Below are 27,456 nucleotides of genomic sequence, written 5' to 3' on the forward strand. Positions count from 1 at the left end.
AATGTAGAGGGAGCTCTGTATTGTACCTGCCCCGGGAGCGCTCGATACACTGGGTATAAAGTGGGGGTACACTGTCAGGGTAATGTAGAGGGAGCTCTGTATTGTACCTGCCCCGGGAGCGCTCGATACACTGGGTATAAAGTGGGGGTACACTGTCAGGGTAATGTAGAGGGAGCTCTGTATTGTACCTGCCCCGGGAGCGCTCGATACACTGGGTATAAAGTGGGGGTACACTGTCAGGGTAATGTAGAGGGAGCTCTGTATTGTACCTGCCCCGGGAGCACTCGATACACTGGGTATAAAGTGGGGGTACACTGTCAGGGGAATGTAGAGGGAGCTCTGTATTGTACCTGCCCCGGGAGCGCTCGATGCTAACACTGGATATAAAGTGGGGGTACACTGTCAGGATACCTGGGCAGTGTGTGATTCGGGTGCAGTTTGAAGGTATACGTACTCTGTCCCGTACAGCAGCTGGCATCAGGCTGAGCGCATCTCTGGGAATGACCGCATTCTCCGGTAAGATCACAACCTTCACCTCCTCATCGTACTCAAAATTCTCAGTATCGACGTCGAACCCACCTTCCACACCTGGACAGACACAGCAAGGGGACAAAGCACACACTCAGCCTTATCATGGAGGGTCAATGGTGCCTCCATTCACTCCCTCCCTCCCTTCGTCTCATCTCGCTCTCTGTCCTCCATTCAGTCCCTCCTTCCCTCCCATCATCCCCTGTCTCTCTGTCTCTCTGTCTCTCTGTCTCTCTGTCTCTCTGTCTCTCTGTCTCTCTGTCTCTCTGTCTCTCTGTCTCTCTGTCTCTCCTTCCCATTTCACTCGCCATCCTTCATTCACTTTCCTCTCCTTCCTTCCCCCGACCCCAGGCATCTCCTCCTTACCAATGGCCAGACGGGTGGGTTTTTTCTTTGGGGGGTCTCCGGCTCCACTGCTCCCATCGTCCACTTTCTGCAACACAGGAAAAGACGGCATTCAGACCAGAGAGATTCGGGCGGGGGGGGGGGGGGGGAGAGAGAGGGGGTCGAGAGACTCGGGCGGGGGGGGAGGGGGTCGAGAGACCCGGGCGGGGGGTCGAGAGACCCGGGCGGGGGGGGGAGGGGGTCGAGAGACCCGGGCGGGGGGTCGAGAGACCCGGGCGGGGGGGGAGGGGGTCGAGAGACCCGGGCGGGGGGGGAGGGGGTCGAGAGACCCGGGCGGGGGGGGGAGGGGGTCGAGAGACTCGGGCGGGGGGGAGGGGGTCGAGAGACCCGGGCGGGGGGGGGGGGGGGGGGTCGAGAGACCCGGGCGGGGGGGGAGGGGGTCGAGAGACCCGGGCGGGGGGGGGGGGGGAGGGGGTCGAGAGACCCGGGCGGGGGGGGGGGGGGAAGGGGGTCGAGAGACTCGGGCGGGGGAGGGAGGGGGTCGAGAGACTCGGGCGGGGGGGAGGGAGGGGGTCGAGAGACTCGGGCGGGGGGGGGAGGGGGTCGAGAGACCCGGGCGGGGGGGGAGGGGGTCGAGAGACCCGGGCGGGGGGGGGGGGGGTCGAGAGACCCGGGCGGGGGGGGAGGGGGTCGAGAGACCCGGGCGGGGGGGGAGGGGGTCGAGAGACCCGGGCGGGGGGGGAGGGGGTCGAGAGACCCGGGCGGGGGGGGAGGGGGTCGAGAGACCCGGGCGGGGGGGGAGGGGGTCGAGAGACTCGGGCGGGGGGGGGAGGGGGTCGAGAGACTCGGGCGGGGGGGGAGAGGGGGTCGAGAGACTCGGGCGGGGGGGGGAGGGGGTCGAGAGACTCGGGCGGGGGGGGGGGAGGGGGTCGAGAGACTCGGGCGGGGGGGGGGGGAGGGGGTCGAGAGACTCGGGCGGGGGGGGGAGGGGGTCGAGAGACTCGGGCGGGGGGGGAGGGGGTCGAGAGACTCGGGCGGGGGGGGGAGGGGGTCGAGAGACTCGGGCGGGGGGGGGAGGGGGTCGAGAGACTCGGGCGGGGGGGAGGGGGTCGAGAGACTCGGGCGGGGGGGGGGGGGGGTCGAGGGTCGAGAGACTCGGGCGGGGGGGGGGGGGGGAGGGGGTCGAGAGACTCGGGCGGGGGGGGGAGGGGGTCGAGAGACTCGGGCGGGGGGGGGGGGAGGGGGTCGAGAGACTCGGGCGGGGGGGGAGGGGGTCGAGAGACTCGGGCGGGGGGGGGAGGGGGTCGAGAGACTCGGGCGGGGGGGGGAGGGGGTCGAGAGACTCGGGCGGGGGGGGGAGGGGGTCGAGAGACTCGGGCGGGGGGGGGAGGGGGTCGAGAGACTCGGGCGGGGGGGGAGGGGGTCGAGAGACTCGGGCGGGGGGGGGGGGGGGGAGGGGGTCGAGAGACTCGGGCGGGGGGGGGAGGGGGTCGAGAGACTCGGGCGGGGGGGGAGGGGGTCGAGAGACTCGGGCGGGGGGGGAGGGGGTCGAGAGACTCGGGCGGGGGGGGGAGGGGGTCGAGAGACTCGGGCGGGGGGGGGGAGGGGGTCGAGAGACTCGGGCGGGGGGGGGGGGAGGGGAGGGGGTTCGAGAGACTCGGGCGGGGGGGGGGGGCAGGGGTCGAGAGATTCGGGGGGGGGGGGGGAGGGGGTCGAGAGACTCGGGCGGGGGGGGGGGGGCAGGGGTCGAGAGATTCGGGGGGGGGGGGGGAGGGGGTCGAGAGACTCGGGCGGGCGGGGGGGGGGGGGTCGAGAGACTCAAGTAGGCAAGAGTTTTAAAAAATTCATTCTGGGGTGAGAGCGTCGCTGACAAGGCCAGCAGTTATTGCCCATTCCTTGTCGCCGTTGAGAAGGTGGTGCTGAGTCACCTCCCTGACCCACTGCAGTCCGTGTGCTGAGGGTGCTCCCACAGTGCTGACTGTGTCGTTACAACCGAAGGGTGTGCCGGGCCATTTCAGTGGGCCACATGGGTCTGGAGTCACCTGTAGGCCACACCGGGTAATGCCAGCACATTTCCTTCCCTAAAAGGATGTTCGGGAACCAGATGGGTTTTTTAGACAACCCGGTAAGGTCTCCATTGCCGACTGAAGGTTTTTAGAAAACATAGAAAATAGGTGCAGGAGTAGGTCATTCGGCCCTTCGAGCCTGCACCGCCATTCAATAAGATCATGGCTGATCATCACCTCAGTACCCCTTTCCTGCTTTCTCTCCATACCCCTCGATCCCTTTATCCGCAAGGGCCATATCTAAATCCCTCTTGAATATATCCAGTGAACTGGCCTCAACAACTCTCTGTGGCAAGGAATTCCACAGGTTCACAACTCTCTGAGTGAAGCAGTTTCTCCTCATCTCAGTCCTAAATGGCTTACCCCTTATCCTAAGACTGTGTCCCCTGGCTCTGGACTTCCCCAACATCGGGAACATTCTTCCTACATCTAACCTGTCCAGTCCCGTCAGAATCTGATATATTTCTATGAGATCCCCTCTCATCCTTCTAAACTCCAGTGAATAAAGGCCCAGTTGATCCAGTCTCTCCTCATATGTCAGTCTAGCCATCCTTGGTGAACCTTCGCTGCACTCTCTCAATAGCAAGAACGTCCTTCCTCAGATTAGGAGACTAAAACTGAACACAATATTCCAGGTGGGGCCTCACCAAGGCCCTGTACAACTGCAATCAGACCTCCCTGCTCCTATACTCAAATCCTCTCGCTTATGAAGGCTAACATACCATTTGCCCTCTTCACCGCCTGCTGTACCTGCATGCCAACTTTCAATGACTGATGAACCATGACACCCAGGTCTCGTTGCACCTCCCCTTTTCCTAATCTGCCGCCATTCAGATAATATTCTGCCTTCATGTTTTTGCCCCCAAAGTGGATAACCTCACATTTATCCACATTATACTGCATCTGCCATGCATTTGCCCACTCACTAACCTGTCCAAGTCACCCTGCAGCCTTTTAGTGTCCCCCTCACAGCTCACACCGCCACCCAGCTTAGTGTCATCCCTCATCTAAATCATTGATGTATATTGTAAAGAGCTGGGGTCCCAGCACTGAGCCCTGCGGCACCCCACTAGTCACTGCCTGCCATTCTGAAAAGGACCCGTTTATCCCGACTCTCTGCTTCCTGTCTGCCAACCAGTTCTCTGTCCACGTCAGTACATTACCCCCAATACCATGTGCTTTGACTGTGCACACCAATCTCTTGTGCAGGACCTTGTCAAAATTGCAGATTTAATGAATTAACTCAATTTACATTTCCCCAGCTGTCGTGGTGGGACTTGTACTCACGTCTCTGGATCACCAGGTCAGGCCTCAGGATTACTAGTCGAGTCACATAATCGCTATGCTATCGTATGCGATGAGTGATATTGGCCCCAGGACACCGTGGATCACTCCCCTGCTCTTCTTCGAAACAGTGCCGTGGGACCTATACTGCCGCCGGAGAGGGCGGATGAGGCCTCGGGAATGTTGAGGACTGGAGAGGGGAGGTGCTGCGACATCGGCCGAGGATGGAGCCAGGGGCCTATCCTGCTCGGCAGGCCTGTTACGTGCTCACTCACCGGCAGACGGGTCCTCCTCAGGTGCAGGTAGGCGCGCTGTCCTGTTTTCTGGTAGTGCTTCTGCACAAACTGCTTGCCGAATCCCAGGAAGGTGTTCATGCAGATGTAGAGGCCGCCTTCCGACTCCTGGAGCGGTGGAGAGACGAGAAGTGAAGCGTCAATGTCAGGCCCGAACCTGGGAGTGTGTAGGCCCAGCTCTCCCAGAGTCCCGGGGGGGGGGTGGGGCACGGGGAACAGCGAGAGAGAGAGAGGTGGGGGGGAGAGACAACGCGAGCGGGTGGGGGGGGGAGCGAGAGCGCAAGTGGGGGAGAGAAAACACACACACACACACACACACACACACACACACACGAGAGAGAGAAAACACACACACACACACGAGAGAGAGAAAACACACACACACACACGAGAGAGAGAAAACACACACACACACACGAGAGAAAACACACACACACACACACGAGAGAGAACACACACACACACGAGAGAGAACACACACACACACGATAGAGAAAACACACACACACGATAGAGAAAACACACACACACACACGAGAGAGAAAACACACACACACACACGAGAGAGAAAACACACACACACACACGAGAGAGAAAACACACACACACACACACGAGAGAGAAAACACACACACACACACACGAGAGAGAAAAACACACACACACACACACACACACACACACACGAGAGAGAAAACACACACACACACACGAGAGAGAAAACACACACACACACACACACGAGAGAGAGAAAACACACACACACACACGATAGAGAAAACACACACACACACACACGAGAGAGAGAAAACACACACACACACACGAGAAAACACACACACACACACACGAGAGAGAACACACACACACACGATAGAGAAAACACACACACGAGAGAGAGAAAACACACACACGAGAGAGAGAAAACACACACACACACACACGAGAGAGAAAACACACACACACACACGAGAGAAAACACACACACACACACACACGAGAGAGAACACACACACACACGATAGAGAAAACACACACACACACACACACACGAGAGAGAGAAAACACACACACACACACGAGAGAAAACACACACACACACACACACGAGAGAGAACACACACACACGAAATAGAAAACACACACACACACGAGAGAGAAAACACACACACACACGAGAGAGAAAACACACACACACACGAGAGAGAAAACACACACACACGAGAGAGAAAACACACACACACGAGAGAGAAAACACACACACACGAGAGAGAAAACACACACACACGAGAGAGAAAACACACACACACACGAGAGAGAGAAAACACACACACACACGAGAGAGAGAAAACACACACACACACGAGAGAGAGAAAACACACACACACACGAGAGAGAGAAAACACACACACACACGAGAGAGAAAACACACACACACACACACGAGAGAGAAAACACACACACACACACACGAGAGAGAAAACACACACACACACACACGAGAGAGAAAACACACACACACACACACGAGAGAGAAAACACACACACACGAGAGAGAAAACACACACACACGAGAGAGAAAACACACACACGAGAGAGAAAACACACACACGAGAGAGAAAACACACACACACACGAGAGAGAAAACACACACACACGAGAGAGAAAACACACACACACGAGAGAAAACACACACACACGAAATAGAAAACACACACACACACGAGAGAGAAAACACACACACACACGAGAGAGAAAACACACACACACACGAGAGAGAAAACACACACACACGAGAGAGAAAACACACACACACGAGAGAGAAAACACACACACACGAGAGAGAAAACACACACACACGAGAGAGAAAACACACACACACGAGAGAGAAAACACACACACACACGAGAGAGAAAACACACACACACACGAGAGAGAGAAAACACACACACACACGAGAGAGAGAAAACACACACACACACGAGAGAGAGAAAACACACACACACACGAGAGAGAGAAAACACACACACACACGAGAAAACACACACACACACGAGAGAGAAAACACACACACACACACACACGAGAGAGAAAACACACACACACACACACGAGAGAGAAAACACACACACACACACACGAGAGAGAAAACACACACACACGAGAGAGAAAACACACACACGAGAGAGAAAACACACACACGAGAGAGAAAACACACACACGAGAGAGAAAACACACACACACGAGAGAGAAAACACACACACACGAGAGAGAAAACACACACACACGAGAGAGAAAACACACACACACGAGAGAGAAAACACACACACACGAGAGAAAACACACACACACGAGAGAAAACACACACACACGAGAGAGAGAAAACACACACACACGAGAGAGAAAACACACACACACGAGAGAGAAAACACACACACACGAGAGAGAAAACACACACACACGAGAGAGAAAACACACACACACGAGAGAGAAAACACACACACACGAGAGAGAAAACACACACACACGAGAGAGAAAACACACACACACGAGAGAGAAAACACACACACACGAGAGAGAAAACACACACACACGAGAGAGAAAACACACACACACGAGAGAGAAAACACACACACACGAGAGAGAAAACACACACACACGAGAGAGAAAACACACACACACGAGAGAGAAAACACAGACGAGAGAGAAAACACAGATGAGAGAGAGAGAGAACACGAGAGAGAGAGAGAACACGAGAGAGAGAGAGAACACGAGAGAGAGAGAGAACACGAGAGAGAGAGAGAACACGAGAGAGAGAGAGAGAACACGAGAGAGAGAGAGAGAACACGAGAGAGAGAGAGAGAACACGAGAGAGAGAGAGAGAACACGAGAGAGAGAGAGAGAACACGAGAGAGAGAGAGAGAACACGAGAGAGAGAGAGAGAACACGAGAGAGAGAGAGAACACGAGAGAGAGAGAGAACACGAGAGAGAGAGAGAACACGAGAGAGAGAGAGAACACGAGAGAGAGAGAGAACACGAGAGAGAGAGAGAACACGAGAGAGAGAGAGAACACGAGAGAGAGAGAGAACACGAGAGAGAGAGAGAACACGAGAGAGAGAGAGAACACGAGAGAGAGAGAGAACACGAGAGAGAGAGAGAACACGAGAGAGAGAGAGAGAACACGAGAGAGAGAGAGAACACGAGAGAGAGAGAGAACACGAGAGAGAGAGAGAACACGAGAGAGAGAGAGAACACGAGAGAGAGAGAGAGAACACGAGAGAGAGAGAGAGAACACGAGAGAGAGAGAGAACACGAGAGAGAGAGAGAACACGAGAGAGAGAGAGAACACGAGAGAGAGAGAGAACACGAGAGAGAGAGAGAACACGAGAGAGAGAGAGAACACGAGAGAGAGAGAGAACACGAGAGAGAGAGAGAACACGAGAGAGAGAGAGAACACGAGAGAGAGAGAGAACACGAGAGAGAGAGAGAGAACACGAGAGAGAGAGAGAACACGAGAGAGAGAGAGAACACGAGAGAGAGAGAGAACACGAGAGAGAGAGAGAACACGAGAGAGAGAGAGAACACGAGAGAGAGAGAACACGAGAGAGAGAGAACACGAGAGAGAGAACACGAGAGAGAGAACACGAGAGAGAGAACACGAGAGAGAGAACACGAGAGAGAGAACACGAGAGAGAGAGAGAACACGAGAGAGAGAGAGAGAGAGAGAGAGAGAGAGAGAGAGAGAACACGAGAGAGAGAGAGAACACGAGAGAGAGAGAGAACACGAGAGAGAGAGAGAACACGAGAGAGAGAGAGAACACGAGAGAGAGAGAGAACACGAGAGAGAGAGAGAACACGAGAGAGAGAGAGAACACGAGAGAGAGAGAACACGAGAGAGAGAACACGAGAGAGAGAACACGAGAGAGAGAACACGAGAGAGAGAACACGAGAGAGAGAACACGAGAGAGAGAACACGAGAGAGAGAACACGAGAGAGAGAACACGAGAGAGAGAACACGAGAGAGAGAACACGAGAGAGAGAACACGAGAGAGAGAACACGAGAGAGAGAACACGAGAGAGAGAACACGAGAGAGAGAACACGAGAGAGAGAACACGAGAGAGAGAACACGAGAGAGAGAACACGAGAGAGAGAACACGAGAGAGAGAACACGAGAGAGAGAACACGAGAGAGAGAACACGAGAGAGAGAACACGAGAGAGAGAACACGAGAGAGAGAACACGAGAGAGAGAACACGAGAGAGAGAACACGAGAGAGAGAACACGAGAGAGAGAACACGAGAGAGAGAACACGAGAGAGAGAACACGAGAGAGAGAACACGAGAGAGAGAACACGAGAGAGAGAACACGAGAGAGAGAACACGAGAGAGAGAACACGAGAGAGAGAACACGAGAGAGAGAACACGAGAGAGAGAGAAAACACGAGGAGAGAGAGAACACGAGAGAGAGAGAGAACACGAGAGAGAGAGATAGAGAGAGAACACGAGGAGAGAGAGAACACGAGAGAGAGAGAGAGAACACGAGAGAGAGAGAAAACACGAGAGAGAGAGAAAACACGAGAGAGAGAGAACACGAGAGAGAGAAAACACGAGAGAGAGAGAAAACACGAGAGAGAGAGAAAACACGAGAGAGAGAAAACACGAGAGAGAGAGAAAACACGAGAGAGAGAGAAAACACGAGAGAGAGAGAAAACACGAGAGAGAGAGAAAACACGAGAGAGAGAGAAAACACGAGAGAGAGAGAAAACACGAGAGAGAGAGAAAACACGAGAGAGAGAGAAAACACGAGAGAGAGAGAAAACACGAGAGAGAGAGAAAACACGAGAGAGAGAGAAAACACGAGAGAGAGAGAAAACACGAGAGAGAGAAAACACGAGAGAGAGAAAACACGAGAGAGAGAGAGAGAGATAGAGAGAAAACACGAGAGAGAGGGAACACGAGAGAGAGAGAGAACACGAGAGAGAGAGAGAGAACACGAGAGAGAGAGAGAGAGAGAGAACACGAGAGAGAGATAGAGAGAGAACACGAGAGAGAGAGAGAGAAGAAGAACGAGAGACAGTGCGGCGCTCCGTCACTACTGCCCCTCCAGTCGTGCGCCGCTCCCTCAGTACCGACCCTCCGGCAGTGCGGCGCTCTCTCAGCATTGCCCCTCCGACAGTGCGGCGCTCCTTCAGTCCTGCCCCTCCGACCCTCCCTCAGTACTGCCCCTCCGACAGGGCAGCACTCCCTCAGCACTGCACTGGAGTGTCAGCCTAGATTTATGTGCTCCACTCCAGGGAGTGGGACTTGAACCCACAACCTTCTGACTCGGAGGCGAGGGGACAGCCCACAGCTGATACTATCAGACAGACTCTCCCAGTGTGGGGCACAGGCACCTAGCCCCATAGAGTGAGAATCAGACACTAAAACACAAGTGGCATTTAAATTGCACCTTTCACGACCATCAGACGTCTCAAAGTGTAGTCAGTGTTATAATGTGGGAAACATGGCAGCCAACTTGCACACAAGCAAGCTCCCACACACAGCAATGTGATGATGACCAGATAATCTGTTTTTGCTATGTTGATTGAGGACTAATTATTGGCCAGGACATAGATTTAAAGTCACTGGTAGGAGGTTTAAGAGGGCATTTTTTCACCCAGAGGGAATTACAACGGGCCTAGATAGAGTGGATAGGACAGACCTCTTTTTCTCAGCTGAGGGTCAACAACCAGGGGGCATAGATTTAAAGTAATTGGGGGGAGGTTTAGAGGGGATTTGAGGGGAGAGGAGGTGGGGGTCTAGAACTCACTGCCTGAAAGGGTTGTCGAGGTAGAAACCCTCACCATATTTTAAAAGTACTTGAAGTGCCATATCCTACAGGGCTACGGACCAAGAGCGGGAAAGTGGGATTAGGCTGGATAGCTCGAGGTCGGCCACTGCAGAAACGATGGGCCGAAATGGCCTCCTTCCGTGCTGTAAATTTCTGCATCCACCATGTCAAGCCCGCTCGGGATCTTGTGCGTTTCGATTAGATCACCACTCGTTCATCTGGGCTCCAATGGGTGGATGCCCAGCCTGCTCAACCTTTCCTCGTGAGTCGGCCCCCTCATCTCCAGAATCGACCGAGTGAACTTTCTCTGGACAGCCTCCAATGCAAGTATATCAGATTATTATCTGAATGGTGACAGATTAGTAAATGGGGAGGTGCAACGAGACCTGGGTGTCATGGTACATCAGTCATTGAAAGTTGGCATGCAGGTACAGCAGGCGGTGAAGAAAGCAAATGGTATGTTGGCCTTCATAGCGAGGGGATTTGAGTATAGGAGCAGGGAGGTCTTACTGCAGTTGTACAGGGCCTTGGTGAGGCCTCACCTGGAATATGTGTTCAGTTTTGGTCTCCTAATCTGAGGAAGGACATTCTTGCTATTGAGGGAGTGCAGCAAAGGTTCACCAGACTGATTCCCGGGATGGCAGGACTGACATATGAAGAAAGACTGGATCGACTGGGCTTATATTCACTGGAATTTAGAAGAATGAGAGGGGATGTCATAGAAGCATATACAATTCTGATGGGATTGGACAGGTTAGATGCAGGAAGAATGTTCCCGATGTTGAGGAAGTCCAGAACAAGGGGTCACAGCCTAAGGATAAGGGGTAAGCCATTTAGGACCGAGATGAGGAAAAACTTTTTCACCCAGAGAGTGGTGAACCTGTGGAATTCTCTACCACAGAAAGTTGATGAGGCCAGTTCGTTGGATATATTCAAAAAGGAATTAGATGTGGCCCTTTCAGCTAAAGGGATCAAGGGGTATGGAGAGAAGGCAGGAGTGGGGTACTGAAGTTGCATTTTCAGCCATGATCATATTGAATGGTGGTGCAGGCTCAAAGGGCCGAATGGCCTACTCCTGCACCTATTTTCTATGAATCTGGGAATAACTCATGTATTGAAGAAGAGCAGAAGAAATAGGAGCCGGTGTCAGCCATACGGCCCCTCGAGCCTGTTCCGCCATTCAAGATCACGGCTGATCATCAACCTCGACTGAACAGAAAACAGAGAGTCGGGATAAATGGTTCATTCTCGGGTTGCCAATCAGTAACTAGTGGGGTGCCGCAGGGATCAGTGCTGGGACTCCAACTATTTACAATTTCTATATTAATGACTTGGAAGAAGGGACTGAGTGCAATGTAGCCAAGATCACTGACAATACAAAGATGAGAGGAAAACACAAAAATCTGCAAAAGAACATAGACAGGCTCAGTGAGTGGGCAAAAATTTGTCAGATGGAATATAATGTTGGAAAGTGTGGGGTCATGCACTTTGGCAGAAAAAAATCAAAGAGCAAGTTATTATTTAAATGGAGAAAGATTGCAAAGTGCTGCAGTACAGCAGGACCTGGGGGTACTTGTACATGAAACACAAAAGGTTAGTATGCAGGTACAGCAAGTGATCAGGAAGACCAATGGAATCTTGACCTTTATTGCAAAGGGGATAGAGTACAAAAGCAGGGAAGTCTTGCTCCAGTTATGCAGGGTATTGGTGAGGCCACACCTGGAGTACTGCGTGCAGTTTTGGTTTCCATATTTACCAAAGGATATACTTGCTTTGGAGGCAGTTCAGAGAAGGTTCACTCGGTTGATTCCGGCAATGAGGGGGTTGACTTATGAGGAAAGGTTGAGGAGGTTGGGCCTCGACTCATTGGAGTTCACGAGAGGTGATATTATCGAAACGTATCAGATTATGAGGGGGCTTGACAAGGTGGATGCAGAGAGGATGTTCCCACTGATGGGGGAGACTAGAACTAGGGGGCATAATCTTAGAATAAGGGGCTGCCCATTTAAAACTGAGATGAGGAGGAATTTCTTCTGAGGATTGTGGAATTCGCTGCCTCAGAGCTGTGGAAGCTGGGACATTGAATACAGAAATACAGTTTCTTAACCGATAAGGGAATAAGGGGTTATGGAGAGCGGGCAGGGAAGTGGACCCAAGTCCATGATCGGATCATGATCGGATTAAATGGTTGAGCAGGCTCGAGGGGCCATATGGCCTTCTCCCATTTATGTTCTTGTGTTAACTTTCCAGCCAATCTCCATATCGCTTGATTCCCCTAGACTTCAAAAATCTATCTATCTCAGCCTTGAATATACTCAGAGACCCAGCACCCACAGACCCCTGGGGTAGAAAATTCCAAGGATGCACCACCCTCAGTGAAGTAATTCCTCATCAGTCTTAAATGGCAGACCCCTTATCCTGAGACAGTGCCCCCTGGTTCTAGAAACTCCAGCCAGGGGAAACAACCACTCAGCATCTACCCTGTCAATCCCCCTCAGAATCTTGTATGTTTCAGTGAGATCACCTCGCATTCTAAACTCCAGAGTATAGGCCCATTCTACACAATCTCTCATCATAAGACAGCTCATCCCAGGAATCAATACAGTGAGCCGCTGTTGTACTGCCAGGGCGGGGCAGAAAGAGAGGAGCAGCAGCAGGGCATGGAGACCGGGGTGGGGAGGGGAGGAAAAGGAGAGAGAGAGAGAGAGAGCGGGACGCAGAGACCGAGGGGAGAGAGAGAGAGAGAGAGAGAAGAGACCGAGAGAGAGAGAGAGAGAAGAGACCCCGAGAGAGAGAGAGAGAGAAGAGACCGAGAGAGAGAGAGAGAGAGAAGAGACCGAGAGAGAGAGAGAGAGAGAAGAGACCGAGAGAGAGAGAGAGAGAGAAGAGACCGAGAGAGAGAGAGAGAGAGAAGAGACCGAGAGAGAGAGAGAGAAGAGAGAGAAGAGACCGAGAGAGAGAGAGAAGAGAAGAGACCGAGAGAGAGAGAGAGAAGAGAGAGAAGAGACCGAGAGAGAGAGAGAAGAGAAGAGACCGAGAGAGAGAGAGAAGAGAAGAGACCGAGAGAGAGAGGAGACCGAGAGAGAGAGAGAGAGAAGACCGAGAGAGAGAGAAGACCAAGGGGAGAGAGAGAGAGAGAGAGCGCGAGAGGAGACCGAGGGGGGGGGGGGGAAGAGAGAGAGAGCGAGAGAGGGGCGCAGACAGAGGGGAGAGAGAGAGAGAGGGGCGCAGAGATAGAGGGGAGAGAGAGAGAGCGCGAGCGCACAGACACCGAGGGGAGAGAGGCGCAGAGACCGAGGGGTGGGGGGGGAAGAGAGAGAGCGAGAGAGAGAGTGTGCGGGCGCAGAGACCGAGGGGGGAGAGAGAGAGAGTGCGGGGCACAGAGACCGAGGGGAGAAAGAGAGGGGGGGGGGCGCAGAAGGGGGAGAGAGAGCAGAGAACGCAGAGACTGGGGGGGGGGCCGGGGAAGACTAGCAGGGATAGGAGACCGGGGTGGGTGGTGTCGGCCTCAGTTTAACAAGTCATCCAGAAGACGGCACCGCTGACAGTGCGGCGCTCCCTCAACACTGCACTCCAGCGTCATCCTAGATCTATGGCTCAAGGGTCTGGAGTGGGACTTCAAGCCACTGACATTAATGTCCAATGAGCAACAGTCTGACATTAATGTCCAATGAGACATTAATGTCCAATGAGACATTAATGTCCAATATGACATTAATGTCCAATGAGCAACAGTATGACATGTCCAATGAGCAACAGTATGACATTAATGTCCAATGAGCAACAGTATGACATTAATGTCCAATGAGCAACAGTATGACATTAATGTCCAATGAGCAACAGTATGACATTAATGTCCAATGAGCAACAGTATGACATTAATGTCCAATGAGCAACAGTATGACATTAATGTCCAATGAGCAACAGTATGACATTAATGTCCAATGAGCAACAGTATGACATTAATGTCCAATGAGCAACAGTATGACATTAATGAATGAAGCAATGAATGAATGAATGGCCAATTTGAGATTTCTGCCCTTCCCCAGGCAATGATTCTGCAGCAAACCCTCAGCTTCCCTGGGCTGTGCCGCAGCGCGCAGCGCCAGTCGGGAGCTGTAGTTCCTCCCCTACTGGGAATGCCGTCCGCACTGCCGGCGCACCGAGGGCCGGGGAACTACAACCCCCAGCACGCCCCGCGCGCCGCCAGCCCCACGGCGGCCATTTTGCGAGTGCAGGGGAGGTGGAAAAAGAGACATCTTTCGCGAGGCGCGCTGGGCCTTGTAGTCCGCGGGCTCCGGCCGCCGCGAGCGTTCGGGCGGCGCGCCGGGCGGGAAAAGACTACAAGTCCCAGCGTGCCCCGCGGGTGCCGCTCGGCATCGGAAAAAGCAAAAAGGCCAGGATTTGATTTTTCTCTCTTCTGTAACGCCGCCATTGGAGGCCGGAGCCCGTCGCCGCGGCGGCGGTCACTCACCGGGCTGTCGAAAGAGAAAGCGCACTCGTCCTTGTGGACGCGGTCGCCGCTGCGGGGCACCCGGACGCTGGCCAGCACCGAGAGCAGCAGGTCACCGAACTCCGCCATGATGCACCAGCGAGGGAAGAAGAAGGAGAAGCGCTCGCCGGCGCGCGGCGCAAGGGGGAGGAGCCGGCGCAGGGCTCGCGCCAGCCACCCAATCAGCGTCCGCTCCCCGCCCATTGTGCGCTGGATTGACGTCCCGCTCCACCAATCACCATCCTCCCACCTGACCCTCCCCTCGCGCAACACGCCCCACCCAATCCCGCCCCTCGTAGGCCGTCGCGTGCCCCGCCCCACCCAATCAGGAGCCAGGATTGGGTGAAAGGGGGGGGGACGGGAGTTCAGCTGTGACTGACAGCGAGGCCGACCAATGGAACGCAAGCAATCATCCGGGGGGGCCCCTCTTGTCCCACCCACCCAATGAGCAGCCAGGAGGCAGGGGGGGGCGGGAGCTGAGCTGTGACTGACGGCGGTCTGAACCAATGACAACGCTGCAATCATCCGTTGGCCCTCTGCCTTGCCCCATCCGCCCAATGAGCAGACAGGAGGCGAGGGGGCGGGAGCTGAGCTGTGACTGACGGCCATTTGACGCCCTCCCTCCCTCCCCGCCATGATTGGACAGTACCGAAAGCAGCATTTGGCACAAAAAAAGCAGGTGTTTTTTTTTAAATCTTCACTGCCCGACGGGGACCAAATGAGGCGTCGGATCTGCCAGAAAGGAGAAAAAAAATTATTTTCGTTCATTGATTTATTTGCGGCTGGGACAATCGCAACCCGTCAGCCTGCCAATCAGCGCAGGGGTGTTGGAAGGGGGTTTGGCGGCAGCCAATCGGAGAGCAAGAAGGAAAGGGCGGCGGCGCTTGAGACGTATCGAGGAAGCCCGGCCATTTGATTGGCTCAAGCGACGGGGATGATGCGGGCCGGGGACACGTGGGGGCGCGGCGGACGACGCGGGCGCGCGTGATTGGCGGAGGAGGCGGCGGCCGCTCGCTGATTGGCGGAGGAGGCGGCGGGAGGATTTTGAACGGCCCAAGCGCGAGCTTCAAACGGGCGAGAGGCGGCGGTGGTGGCGGCAGCGGTTCGAGGGAACGGCTATTATCGAGCATCGTATGTGTCTGTCTGTCTATATCTAATTTGTCGGTGCTGCAAGAGAGTGCGGAGCCTTCCACCTTGCTCGGCTGCCATTCTTGTCCAGAGAAACCCTCGCTCCGGCTGACGGTGAGCGTTGCCGACCCGGCCGGCGGTGCTGCGCAGGCGTGGGTTTGCCAGCTCCGCTGCGTCGGCTCCGGCCGGGTTCGGGTGCCGGGACTGCGCATGCGGAGTTGCGGGCGGCGGAGGAGACGGTTGAGATTCGAACCCTCGCGCGCCTGCTGTTTGTGGGCGGGGTTTGAGGGGGGCGGGGGCGGGGTGATTGACGTGGCTTCAGCCACGCCCCCTCCTCTTTGTTCGTCTCGAGCCACGGTTGGCTCAATTCTGCTTCACTTGACCTCTGACCCCCCCTCCCCCGGACTTGGCCATTGTCGCAAATCCGAGCCGTTTGAGCCCCAAACGGGCTTCGAATCCGTGTCTGCTCCCCGGGGGCAGCGCCGCCCTGTGTTGGGGGGGGGGTGCTGAGGGAGTGCCGCCCTGTCTTGGGGGTGGGTGCTGAGGGAGCGCCGCCCTGTCTTGGGGGTAGGTGCTGAGGGAGCGCCGCCCTGTCTTGGGGGTGGGTGCTGAGGGAGCGCCGCCCTGTCTTGGGGGTGGGTGCTGAGGGAGCGCTGCCCTGTCTTTTGGGGGGGGGTGCGCTGAGGGAGCGCCGCACTGTCGGAGGGGCGGTGTTGAAATTAGAGATAGGCAGGGAGTTCCAGAGCTTCGGGGGCCAGGCTACAGAAGGCACGGCCACCAATGGTGGAGCAATTTTATAATCAGGGATGGTCAGGAGAGCAGAATTAGAGGAGCGCAGACATCTCTGGGGATTGTGGGGCTGGAGGAGGTTACAGAGATAGGGAGCGGTGTAGAGGCTGGAGGAGGTTACAGAGATAGGGCGGGGTGTAGGGGCTGGAGGAGGTTACAGAGATAGGGAGGGGTGTAGGGGCTGGAGGGGGTTACAGAGATAGTGAGGGGCTGGAGGAGGAGGCTACAGGCATAGGGAGGGGCTGTGATAGGAGGCTACAGAGAGATAGGGAGGTGTTGAGTGGCTGGAGGAAGTTACAGAGTTAGGGAGGACTTTCGAGGCTGGGGACGTTACAGAGATAGGGAGGGGTGTGGGGCTGGAGGAGGTTACAGAGATAGGGAGGGGTGTGGGGCTGGAGGAGGTTACAGAGATAGGGAGGGGTGTAGGGTCTGGAGGAGGTTACAGAGATCGGGAGGGGTGTAGAGGCTGGAGGAGGTTACAGAGATAGGGCGGGGTGTAGGGGCTGGAGGAGGTTAGAGATAGGGAGGGGTGGAGGAGATTAGAGATAGGGAGGGGGCGAGGGCCATGGAGGGATTTGTAAAGACGGATGAGAATTTTGAAATCGAGGCGTTGCTTAACCGGGAGCCAATGTCGGTCAGCGAGCACAGGGGGTGATGGGACTCGGTGCGAGTTAGGACACGGCGGGGGCAGTCGAGTTTTGGATCACCTCGAGTTTACGTCGGAGCCGGCCAGGAGTGCGTTGGAATAGTCAAGTCTGGAGGTAATGGAGGCACAGATGAGGGTTTCAGCAGTGGATGAGCTGGGACGGAGACTGCAATCGGTGGTCCCAGTGGAAGGTGAGGGGGGCCTGGTTACCCCAACTCGCCTGGGAAGTGGGAATGTTTATTTTTGAGTTGCCCCTCACCCTGGGCTGTGTTTCTGGTTTCCCAGGTCCTGTGCTCAGAGAGGGAGTTTCGAGTGGACGATGGGATCCTCGGGCAGCACCTGCATGGAGACCCCAGTGAGAGTCGTCTACAACAAGCATCTCGGCAACGTTCTGGACCCCCGCTCCCCTACCAGCGGCATCCTGCGGACCCCCATCGAGGTCGGTGGCCCCCTCCCCTGTGCCATTCGGCCTGCCTTGAGCCCTTCCAGCATTTCATTCGACCCTGGCGCTTCTGTATCTCACTGTTTGCTGTCTGACTGCAGGTTCTGTCCGGCCAGAGTCCCAGCCCCGGGGGAGCCGAGGCTGAATTAGTCGAGGAGGAAGACGAGGACGAGTTCTCCGACCCGCTGGACCCTCGATCGCCGACTCCCGGTGTCGTCCGCACACCTCTCAAGCCCACGATGACTGGTAGGTGCGATGATGGAGCGCTGTCTGCGGGGCAGTGCTGAGGGAGCGCTGCACTGTCGGAGGTGCCGTCTTTCGGATGAGACATTAAACCGAGGCCCCGTCTGCCCCCTCAGGTGGATGTAAAAGATCCCGGGGCACTATTTGGAAGAAGAGCGGGGGAATTCTCCTCTGTGTCCTGTGGGCCAATATTTATCCCTCAATCAACATCACAAAAACCGATTATCTGGGTCATTATCACATCGCTGTGTGTGGGAGCTTGCTGTGCGCAAAATGGCCGCCGTATTTCAAACAATACAACAGTGGCGACACTCCAAAAGTACTTCATTGGCTGTAAAGCGCTTTGGGGCGTCCAGAGGTCGCGAAAGGCGCTATATAAATGCAAGTCCTGAGCTCTCTGCCCTTCCCTTTCTCCTGTGTTGCAGACAAGTTTGCCAGGCTGGTGAAGCAGCTGAGTGGCGTGTTCCTCGGCGGGGAGGCGGAGGCAGAGGCCGAGGACCTGGTGAGCCCGGTGGCGGAGGCAGGCAGTGACGAGGGCCTGCCCTGCTCCGAGGATCCAGTCACCGAGCTGCTGGAGTGCGAGGAGGAGGAGGAGGAGCCGGCTGAGGCCGGGCCCGAGCCTGAGGGAGAGGCGTCGCTCCCCGGCCCGAGTCCCACCCGCTGCCCGGTGCCAGCTGCAGCCGCTGGCGGTCCGCGGCACACTGCCCAGACCCTGCCCCGTAACCCGCTGCTGGAGGAAGGTCAGTGCGTCATCGCGGGGAGGGGCGAGGGAAGAAGCTTTTGACTGGGGGTCTTATTGGGCTTGGGTGTTGAATGGGGAGGGATTGATGGGAGGGGGCGATGGGCGAGGGCTGTGACTGGGGAGGGGGCGATGGGCGAGGGCTGTGACTGGGGAGGGGGCGATGGGCGAGGGCTGTGACTGGGGAGGGGGCGATGGGCGAGGGCTGTGACTGGGGAGGGGGCGATGGGCGAGGGCTGTGACTGGGGAGGGGGCGATGGGCGAGGGCCGCGACTGGGGAGGGGGCGATGGGCGAGGGCTGTGACTGGCGAGGAGGCTGTGACTGGGGAGGGGGCGATGGGCGAGGGCTGTGACTGGGGAGGGGGTGATGGGCGAGGGCTGTGATTGGGGAGGGGGCGATGGGCGAGGAGGCTGTGACTGGGGAGGGGGTGATGGGCGAGGAGGCTGTGACTGGGGAGGGGGCGATGGGCGAGGGCTGTGACTGGGGAGGGGGTGATGGGCGAGAGCTGTGACTGGGGAGGGGGCGATGGGCGAGGAGGCTGTGACTGGGGAGGGGGTGATGGGCGAGGAGGCTGTGACTGGGGAGGGGGTGATGGGCGAGGGCTGTGACTGGGGAGGGGGCGATGGGCGAGGGCTGTGACTGGGGAGGGGGTGATGGGCGAGGGCTGTGACTGGGGAGGGGGCGATGGGCGAGGAGGCTGTGACTGGGGAGGGGGTGATGGGCGAGGGCTGTGACTGGGGAGGGGGCGATGGGTTAGGGCTGTGACTGGGGAGGGGGCGATGGGTTAGGGCCGTGACTGGGGAGGGGGCGATGGGCGAGGGCTGTGACTGGGGAGGGGGCGATGGGCGAGGGCCGCGACTGGGGAGGGGGCGATGGGCGAGGGGGCTGTGACTGGGGAGGGGGCGAGGGCTGTGATTGGGGAGGGGGCGATGGGCGAGGAGGCTGTGACTGGGGAGGGGGCGATGGGCGAGGGCTGTGACTGGGGAGGGGGTGATGGGCGAGGAGGCTGTGACTGGGGAGGGGGTGATGGGCGAGGGCTGTGACTGGGGAGGGGGCGATGGGCGAGGGCTGTGACTGGGGAGGGGGCGATGGGCGAGGGCTGTGACTGGGGAGGGGGCGATGGGCGAAGGCTGTGATTGGGGAGGGGGCGATGGGCGAGGGCTGCGACTGGGGAAAGGGCGATGGGCGAGGGCTGCGACTGGGGAGGGGGCGATGGGCGAGGAGGCTGTGACTGAGGAGGGGGCGATGGGTTAGGGCTGTGACTGGGGAGGGGGCGATGGGCGAGGGCTGTGACTGGGGAGGGGGCGATGGGCGAGGCCTGTGACTGGGGAGGGGGGAGGGGGCGATGGGCGAGGGCTGTGACTGGGGAAGGGGCGATGGGCGAGGGCTGTGACTGGGGAAGGGGCGATGGGCGAGGGCTGTGACTGGGGAGGGGGCGATGGGTTAGGGCTGTGACTGGGGAGGGGGCGATGGGCGAGGGCTGTGACTGGGGAGGGGGTGATGGGCGAGGAGGCTGTGACTGGGGAGGGGGCGATGGGCGAGGGCTGTGACTGAGGAGGGGGCGATGGGCGAGGGCTGTGACTGGGGAGGGGGCGATGGGCGAGGGCTGCGACTGGGGAGGGGGCGATGGGCGAGGGCTGCGACTGGGGAGGGGGCGATGGGCGAGGGCTGCGACTGGGGAGGGGGCGATGGGCGAGGGCTGCGACTGGGGAGGGGGCGATGGGCGAGGGCTGCGACTGGGGAGGGGGCGATGGGCGAGGGGGCTGTGACTGATAAGGGGGCGAGGGGGCGATGGGCGAGGGCTGCGACTTGGGAGGGGGCGATGGGCGAGGGCTGTGACTGGGGAGGGGGCGATGGGCGAGGGCTGCGACTGGGGAGGGGGCGATGGGCGAGGGCTGCGACTGGGGAGGGGGCGATGGGCGAGGGGGCTGTGACTGATAAGGGGGCGAGGGGGCGATGGGCGAGGGCTGTGACTGGGGAGGGGGCGATGGGCGAGGGCTGCGACTTGGGAGGGGGCGATGGGCGAGGGCTGTGACTGGGGAGGGGGCGATGGGCGAGGGCTGTGACTGGGGAGGGGGCGATGGGCGAGGGCTGTGACTGGGGAGGGGGCGATGGGCGAGGGCTGCGACTGGGCGAGGGGGCGATGGGCGAGGGCTGTGACTGGGGAGGGGGCGATGGGCGAGGGCTGCGACTTGGGAGGGGGCGATGGGCGAGGGCTGTGACTGGGGAGGGGGCGATGGGCGAGGGCTGCGACTTGGGAGGGGGCGATGGGCGAGGGCTGCGACTGGGCGAGGGGGCGATGGGCGAGGGCTGTGACTGGGGAGGGGGCGAGGGCTGCGACTGGGCGAGGGGGCGATGGGCGAGGGCTGTGACTGGCGAGGGGGCGATGGGCGAGGGCTGCGACTGGGCGAGGGGGCGATGAGCGAGGGCTGCGACTGGGCGAGGGCTGTGACTGGGGAGGGGGCGGCGATGGGCGAGGGCTGTGACTGGGGAGGGGGCGAGGGCTGCGACTGGGCGAGGGGGCGATGGGCGAGGGCTGTGACGGGCGAGGGCTGCGACTGGGCGAGGGCTGTGACTGGGGAGGGGGCGATGGGCGAGGGCTGTGACTGGGGAGGGGGCGATGGGCAAGGGCTGTGACTGGGCGAGGGGGCTGTGACTGGGGAGGGGGCGATGGGCGAGGGCTGCGACTGGGCGAGGGGGCGATGGGCGAGGGCTGCGAGGGGGCGATGGGCGAGGGCTGCGACTGGGCGAGGGGGCGATGGGCAAGGGCTGTGACTGGCGAGGGGGCTGTGACTGGGGAGGGGGCGATGGGCGAGGGCTGTGACTGGGGAGGGGGCGATGGGCGAGGGCTGCGACTGGGCGAGGGGGCGATGGGCAAGGGCTGTGACTGGGCGAGGGGGCTGTGACTGGGGAGGGGGCGATGGGCGAGGGCTGCGACTGGGCGAGGGGGCGATGGGCGAGGGCTGCGACTGGGCGAGGGGGCTGCGACTGGGGAGGGGGCGGCGATGGGCGAGGGGGCTGCGACTGGGGAGGGGGCGGCGATGGGCGAGGGGGCTGTGACTGGGGAGGGGGCGATGGGCGAGGGCTGTGACTGGGGAGGGGGCGATGGGCGAGGGCTGCGACTGGGGAGGGGGCGATGGGCGAGGGCTGCGACTGGGGAGGGGGCGATGGGCGAGGGCTGTGACTGGGGAGGGGGTGATGGGCGAGGGCTGTGACTGGGGAGGGGGCGATGGGCGAGGGCTGCGACTTGGGAGGGGGCGGCGATGGGCGAGGGGGCTGCGACTGGGGAGGGGGTGATGGGGCAATTCTTTGGGTCGTGATCCCCCTCGACCGTTGCACCCTGTCTAATACCCGCCTCTCTCCAGGCCCCAGGGTGGTGAAGCGGAAGCGGGTGAAGCCGGCGGGCACGGCGCTGTTGGTGTCGGGCAGCGGACGCTCACCCCTGCAGCTCCTGAGGGACGATAACTCCCCGAACTCCATCCTGGCTCGGCGACAGGTAATCAAAATAACTTTAACATAGCAAAACACTCCAAGGCTCTTCAACAGTGTTGCAGACAAACAGATACATTTGACATCGAGTTACAGAAGAAATTAGGGCAAGTGACCAAAAGCTTGTTTAAAGAGGTCGGTTTTAAAGAGCATCTTAAAGGAGGTAGAGAGGAGGAGAGGTTTAGGGAGGGAGTTCCAGAGCTTGGGGCCCAGGCAACAGAAGGCACGGCCACCGATGGTGGAGCGATTTATAATCGGGGATGCTCAACAGGGCAGAATTACAGGAGCGCAGACATCTTGTGGGATTATGAGGTTGAAAAAGATTAGAAATCTGGAGGAGGCAAAGGCCGTGGAGGGCTTTGTAAACGAGGATAAGAATTTTGAAATCGTTGTTTAACTAGGAGCCAATGTAGGTTGGCGACTTGAGCGGGTGAGCGGGACTTGCTGTGGGTTTTGGATGACTTCCAGTTTACATAGTGTGGAACGCCGGCCAGGAGTGAGTTGGAGTAGTCAAGTCTAGAGGTAATAAAGGCGTGGATGAGGTACTGAACAACTCCATTCAGCCTGGGTTCCTGCTCCTGATCCCTGTCCAGTGACCCCTGGGTTAGGGAGGGGGGGGTGAATCAGCCTGGGGTTCCTGCTCCTGATCCCTGTCCAGTGACCCCTGGGTTAGGGAGGGGGGTGAGTCAGCCCGGGTTCCTGCTCCCTGTCCAGTGACCCCTGGGTTAGGGAGGGGGTGAATCAGCCCGGGATCCTGCTCCTGATCCCTGTCCAGTGACCCCTGGGTTAGGGAGGGGGGTGAATCAGCCCGGGATCCTGCTCCTGATCCCTGAGTTAGGGAGGGGGTGAATCAGCCTGGGTTAGGGAGGAGGTGAATCAGCCCGGGTTCCTGCTCCTGATCCCTGTCCAGTGACCCCTGGGTTAGGGAGGGGGTGAATCAGCCCGGGATCCTGCTCCTGATCCCTGTCCAGTGACCCCTGGGTTAGGGAGGGGGGTGAGTCAGCCCGGGTTCCTGCTCCTGATCCCTGTCCAGTGACCCCTGGGTTAGGAAGGGGGTGAATCAGCCCGGGTTACCGCTCCTGATCCCTGGAGCACCGCACAGTCCTGGTCTCCATATACCTGAGTTAGACCACACTTGGAGCACTGTGCACAGTCCTGGTCTCCATATACCTGGGTTAGACCACACTGGGAGCACTGTGCACAGTCCTGGTCTCCATATACCTGGGTTAGACCACACTTGGAGCACTGTGCACAGTCCTGGTCTCCATATACCTGGGTTAGACCACACTTGGAGCACTGTGCACAGTTCTGGTCTCCATATACCTAGGTTAGACCACACTTGGAGCACCGCACAGTCCTGGTCTCCATATACCTGGGTTAGACCACACTTGGAGCACTGTGCACAGTTCTGGTCTCCATATACCTTGGCTAGACCACACTTGGAGCACTGTGCACAGTTCTGGTCTCCATATACCTGGGTTAGACCACACTGGGAGCACCGTGCACAGTTCTGGTCTCCATATACCCGGGTTAGACCACACTTGGAGCACTGTGCACAGTTCTGGTCTCCATATACCTGGGTTAGACCACACTGGGAGCACTGTGCACAGTTCTGGTCTCCATATACCCGGGTTAGACCACACTGGGAGCACTGTGCACAGTTCTGGTCTCCATATACCTGGGTTAGACCACACTGGGAGCACCGTGCACAGTTCTGGTCTCCATATACCCGGGTTAGACCACACTTGGAGCACTGTGCACAGTTCTGGTCTCCATATACCTTGGCTAGACCACACTTGGAGCACTGTGCACAGTTCTGGTCTCCATATACCTGGGTTAGACCACACTGGGAGCACTGTGCACAGTTCTGGTCTCCATATACCCGGGTTAGACCACACTGGGAGCACTGTGCACAGTTCTGGTCTCCATATACCCGGGTTAGACCACACTTGGAGCACTGTGCACAGTTCTGGTCTCCATATACCTGGGTTAGACCACACTTGGAGCACCGCACAGTCCTGGTCTTTATTATAAAAAGTACATAGAGGCACTGGAGAAGTTGTAGAAACGATTTATTGGAATTAGGTTCTAATCTCAGTTCTGGCAGATCAGGAAAGCTGAGGGGTTAACGGATCGAGGTCTTTAAGATTATGAAATGGTTCGATAGGTTAGACGTGGAGGAGATGTTTCCACTTGTGGGGGAGACCAGAACTAGGGATCATCAATATGAGATAGTCACTAATAAATCCAATGGGAATTCAGGAGAAACCATTTTACCCAGAGTGGTGAGAATGTGGAACTTGCTGCCACAGAAAGTGGTCGAGGCGAATAGTATCGATGCATTTAAGGGGTAGCTGGATAAACACATGAGGGAGAGAGGACTAGAGGGAGGGAGTGGGAGGAGGCTCGTGTGGGGCATAAACACAGACTGGCTGGTACAGCATTCTGTCACTCTCTTGTACCCATGTCCGATTCCTATCCCCCGCAGGTTAAGAAGACTCTGGGACTGTCGGAGACCCCCAGCGATCCCTGCCCCCGGAACCTGCTGAAACTGGGCCGAAGTTGTCCATACTTCCAGGACAAAGAGAACAACAGCTACCGACTGCTGGCCGGGGAACTGACTCTGTGTCCTCCCTGACTCATGTCTGCCTGTGATCGCCCCGGGTCCAGGGATTGAACCCCCTGCCCTGCATCAGTCTGGTCGCTCGGGTCCAGGGATTGAACCTTGTCCAGACCTGACCTGTACCAGCCTGTGCCCATTCCTGCCCCCTGTACCAGTCTGTGATTGTCTCTGGTCCAGGGATTGAACCCTGTCCAGACCCGGCCTGTGCCCATTCCTGCCCCTTGTACCAGTCTGTGATCGTCTCTGGTCCAGGGATTGAACCCTGTCCAGACCTGACCTGTACCAGCCTGTGCCCATTCCTGCCCCTTGTACCAGTCTGTGATCGTCTCTGGTCCAGGGATTGAACCCTGTCCAGACCCGACCTGTACCAGCCTGTGCCCATTCCTGCCCCCTGTACCAGTCTGTGATCGTCTCTGGTCCAGGGATTGAACCCTGTCCAGACCCGACCTGTACCAGCCTGTGCCCATTCCTGCCCCTTGTACCAGTCTGTGATTGTCTCTGGTCCAGGGATTGAACCCTGTCCAGACCCGACCTGTACCAGCCTGTGCCCATTCCTGCCCCCTGTACCAGTCTGTGATCGTCTCTGGTCCAGGGATTGAACCCTGTCCAGACCCGACCTGTACCAGCCTGTGCCCATTCCTGCCCCTTGTACCAGTCTGTGATTGTCTCTGGTCCAGGGATTGAACCCTGTCCAGACCCGGCCTGTGCCCATTCCTGCCCCTTGTACCAGTCTGTGATCGTCTCTGGTCCAGGGATTGAACCCTGTCCAGACCCAACCTGTACCAGCCTGTGCCCATTCCTGCCCCCTGTACCAGTCTGTGATCGTCTCTGGTCCAGGGATTGAACCCTGTCCAGACCTGACCTGTACCAGCCTGTGCCCATTCCTGCCCCTTGTACCAGTCTGTGATTGTCTCTGGTCCAGGGATTGAACCCTGTCCAGACCTGACCTGTACCAGCCTGTGATTGTCTCTGGTCCAGGGATTGAACCCTGTCCAGACCTGACCTGTACCAGCCTGTGCCCATTCCTGCCCCTTGTACCAGTCTGTGATCGTCTCTGGTCCAGGGATTGAACCTTGTCCAGACCTGACCTGTACCAGCCTGTGCCCATTCCTGCCCCCTGTACCAGTCTGTGATTGTCTCTGGTCCAGGGATTGAACCTTGTCCAGACCTGACCTGTACCAGCCTGTGCCCATTCCTGCCCCCTGTACCAGTCTGTGATCGTCTCTGGTCCAGGGATTGAACCCTGTCCAGACCCGACCTGTACCAGCCTGTGCCCATTCCTGCCCCCTGTACCAGTCTGTGATCGTCTCTGGTCCAGGGATTGAACCCTGTCCAGACCCGACCTGTACCAGCCTGTGCCCATTCCTGCCCCTTGTACCAGTCTGTGATTGTCTCTGGTCCAGGGATTGAACCTTGTCCAGACCCGACCTGTGCCCATTCCTGCCCCCTGTACCAGTCTGTGATCGTCTCTGGTCCAGGGATTGAACCTTGTCCAGACCTGACCTGTACCAGCCTGTGCCCATTCCTGCCCCCTGTACCAGTCTGTGATTGTCTCTGGTCCAGGGATTGAACCCTGTCCAGACCTGACCTGTGCCCATTCCTGCCCCCTGTACCAGTCTGTGATCGCATGGGTCCAGGGATTGAACCCCCACCCTGTACCAGTCTGTGCCCAAACCTGTATCAGTGTCTGATGCACATTATAATATATATATATATTATACCCCCCCCCCCCCCCACAAAAGACTCAACCCCATCCACAGGACCAGTTTCTCTGATTTGGTCACCCTTCTCTCTCAGCCTCCCCACCTCGAGGGGTTAAAACACTAATCCGGACCCGAACTGTACCAGCTCTCCCGTCCCCTCCCCGCCTTGGTTTGTCACCTTTCTTCTACTGCCCTTCATTGAGAGTATCCATGGCTGGAGCTCGGTTGGTCCCTGCCCCCCCCCCAACTCCTGCTTGCCTCCATTTTACACATTGCCTTCTGACTGCTGTCATTGCCTCCTGAGATGTACTCGTCCACTGTCCCATGTGTGGGTATGATAAAATGTGGTGGGTGGGGGGGGCGGATGTGCGGAAGCGACTATGTGTGTGTGGGGGGGGGGCACGTGGGGACCTGTACACTGCCTTATTTCCATGGTTTCCCGTGTGGTTTGTCTGTTTTTCCCCCTCTCTTGTTTCTGTCTCTCGCTCTCGTCTGTGTGTCTCTCTTTCTCGGGAGCGCTCTGTCGTTGCGCGCTCTCGCGCGAGCTCTCTTTTTGATGAGTTGTGATGATCCGAGCCACTGTTTTTTTTACATGTTGATATTATGGCTCTTTTGCAATATTAGAATGGTTAATAAAGTGGGTGTGTCCCTTGTTCCTGGATTCCTTGCTGTTTGTCCTGTCATGACTGGTGCTCACTCTTGTGGAGTAAACCAGCACGGGGCGTGTTGGGCTGTGCACAGGTGGATGGGGTGCACACAGGGCTCAAGTTACAGTGATGAGTAGGATCGATCAGGGGAACAAGTGGATGTGGTAT

The 27,456-nt window shown here is 57.6% G+C and overlaps 2 protein-coding genes across 5 annotated transcripts; one reads left to right on the plus strand and one right to left on the minus strand.

The window, feature by feature from the left end:
* Positions 1–350: 350 nt before the first annotated feature.
* Positions 351–15,042, minus strand: LOC139257593 (ubiquitin carboxyl-terminal hydrolase 5-like; the record flags this gene model as incomplete). The annotated part of the gene is made up of 4 exons (XM_070874532.1): positions 14,821–15,042; positions 4,499–4,624; positions 895–961; positions 351–588 (listed from the first exon to the last, which is right to left on the minus strand). Coding segments are annotated over exons 1-4 (653 nt in total), but the record flags the coding sequence as incomplete, so codon positions are not given.
* Positions 15,043–15,868: 826 nt separating this feature from the next.
* cdca3 (cell division cycle associated 3) lies at positions 15,869–27,302 on the plus strand. 4 transcript variants are annotated; one of them, XM_070874528.1, is made up of 6 exons: positions 15,869–15,969; positions 17,687–17,840; positions 17,945–18,089; positions 18,512–18,826; positions 22,192–22,322; positions 24,804–27,302. In XM_070874528.1, exons 2-6 carry the CDS (start codon positions 17,721–17,723, stop codon positions 24,951–24,953), a joined length of 861 nt encoding a protein of 286 aa, XP_070730629.1. In that variant the 5' UTR covers positions 15,869–15,969; positions 17,687–17,720; the 3' UTR covers positions 24,954–27,302. The 4 variants fall into 4 exon arrangements, with proteins under 4 accessions (XP_070730629.1, XP_070730631.1, XP_070730630.1 ...); XM_070874530.1 differs by lacking the exon at positions 15,869–15,969 and adding an exon at positions 15,976–16,080; XM_070874529.1 differs by lacking the exon at positions 15,869–15,969 and adding an exon at positions 17,315–17,592.
* The last annotated feature ends 154 nt before the right edge of the window (positions 27,303–27,456 follow it).

The sequence above is a fragment of the Pristiophorus japonicus genome, unplaced genomic scaffold (assembly GCF_044704955.1).
Source record: "Pristiophorus japonicus isolate sPriJap1 unplaced genomic scaffold, sPriJap1.hap1 HAP1_SCAFFOLD_874, whole genome shotgun sequence".
In the NCBI taxonomy this organism is placed as follows: Eukaryota; Metazoa; Chordata; class Chondrichthyes; family Pristiophoridae; genus Pristiophorus; species Pristiophorus japonicus.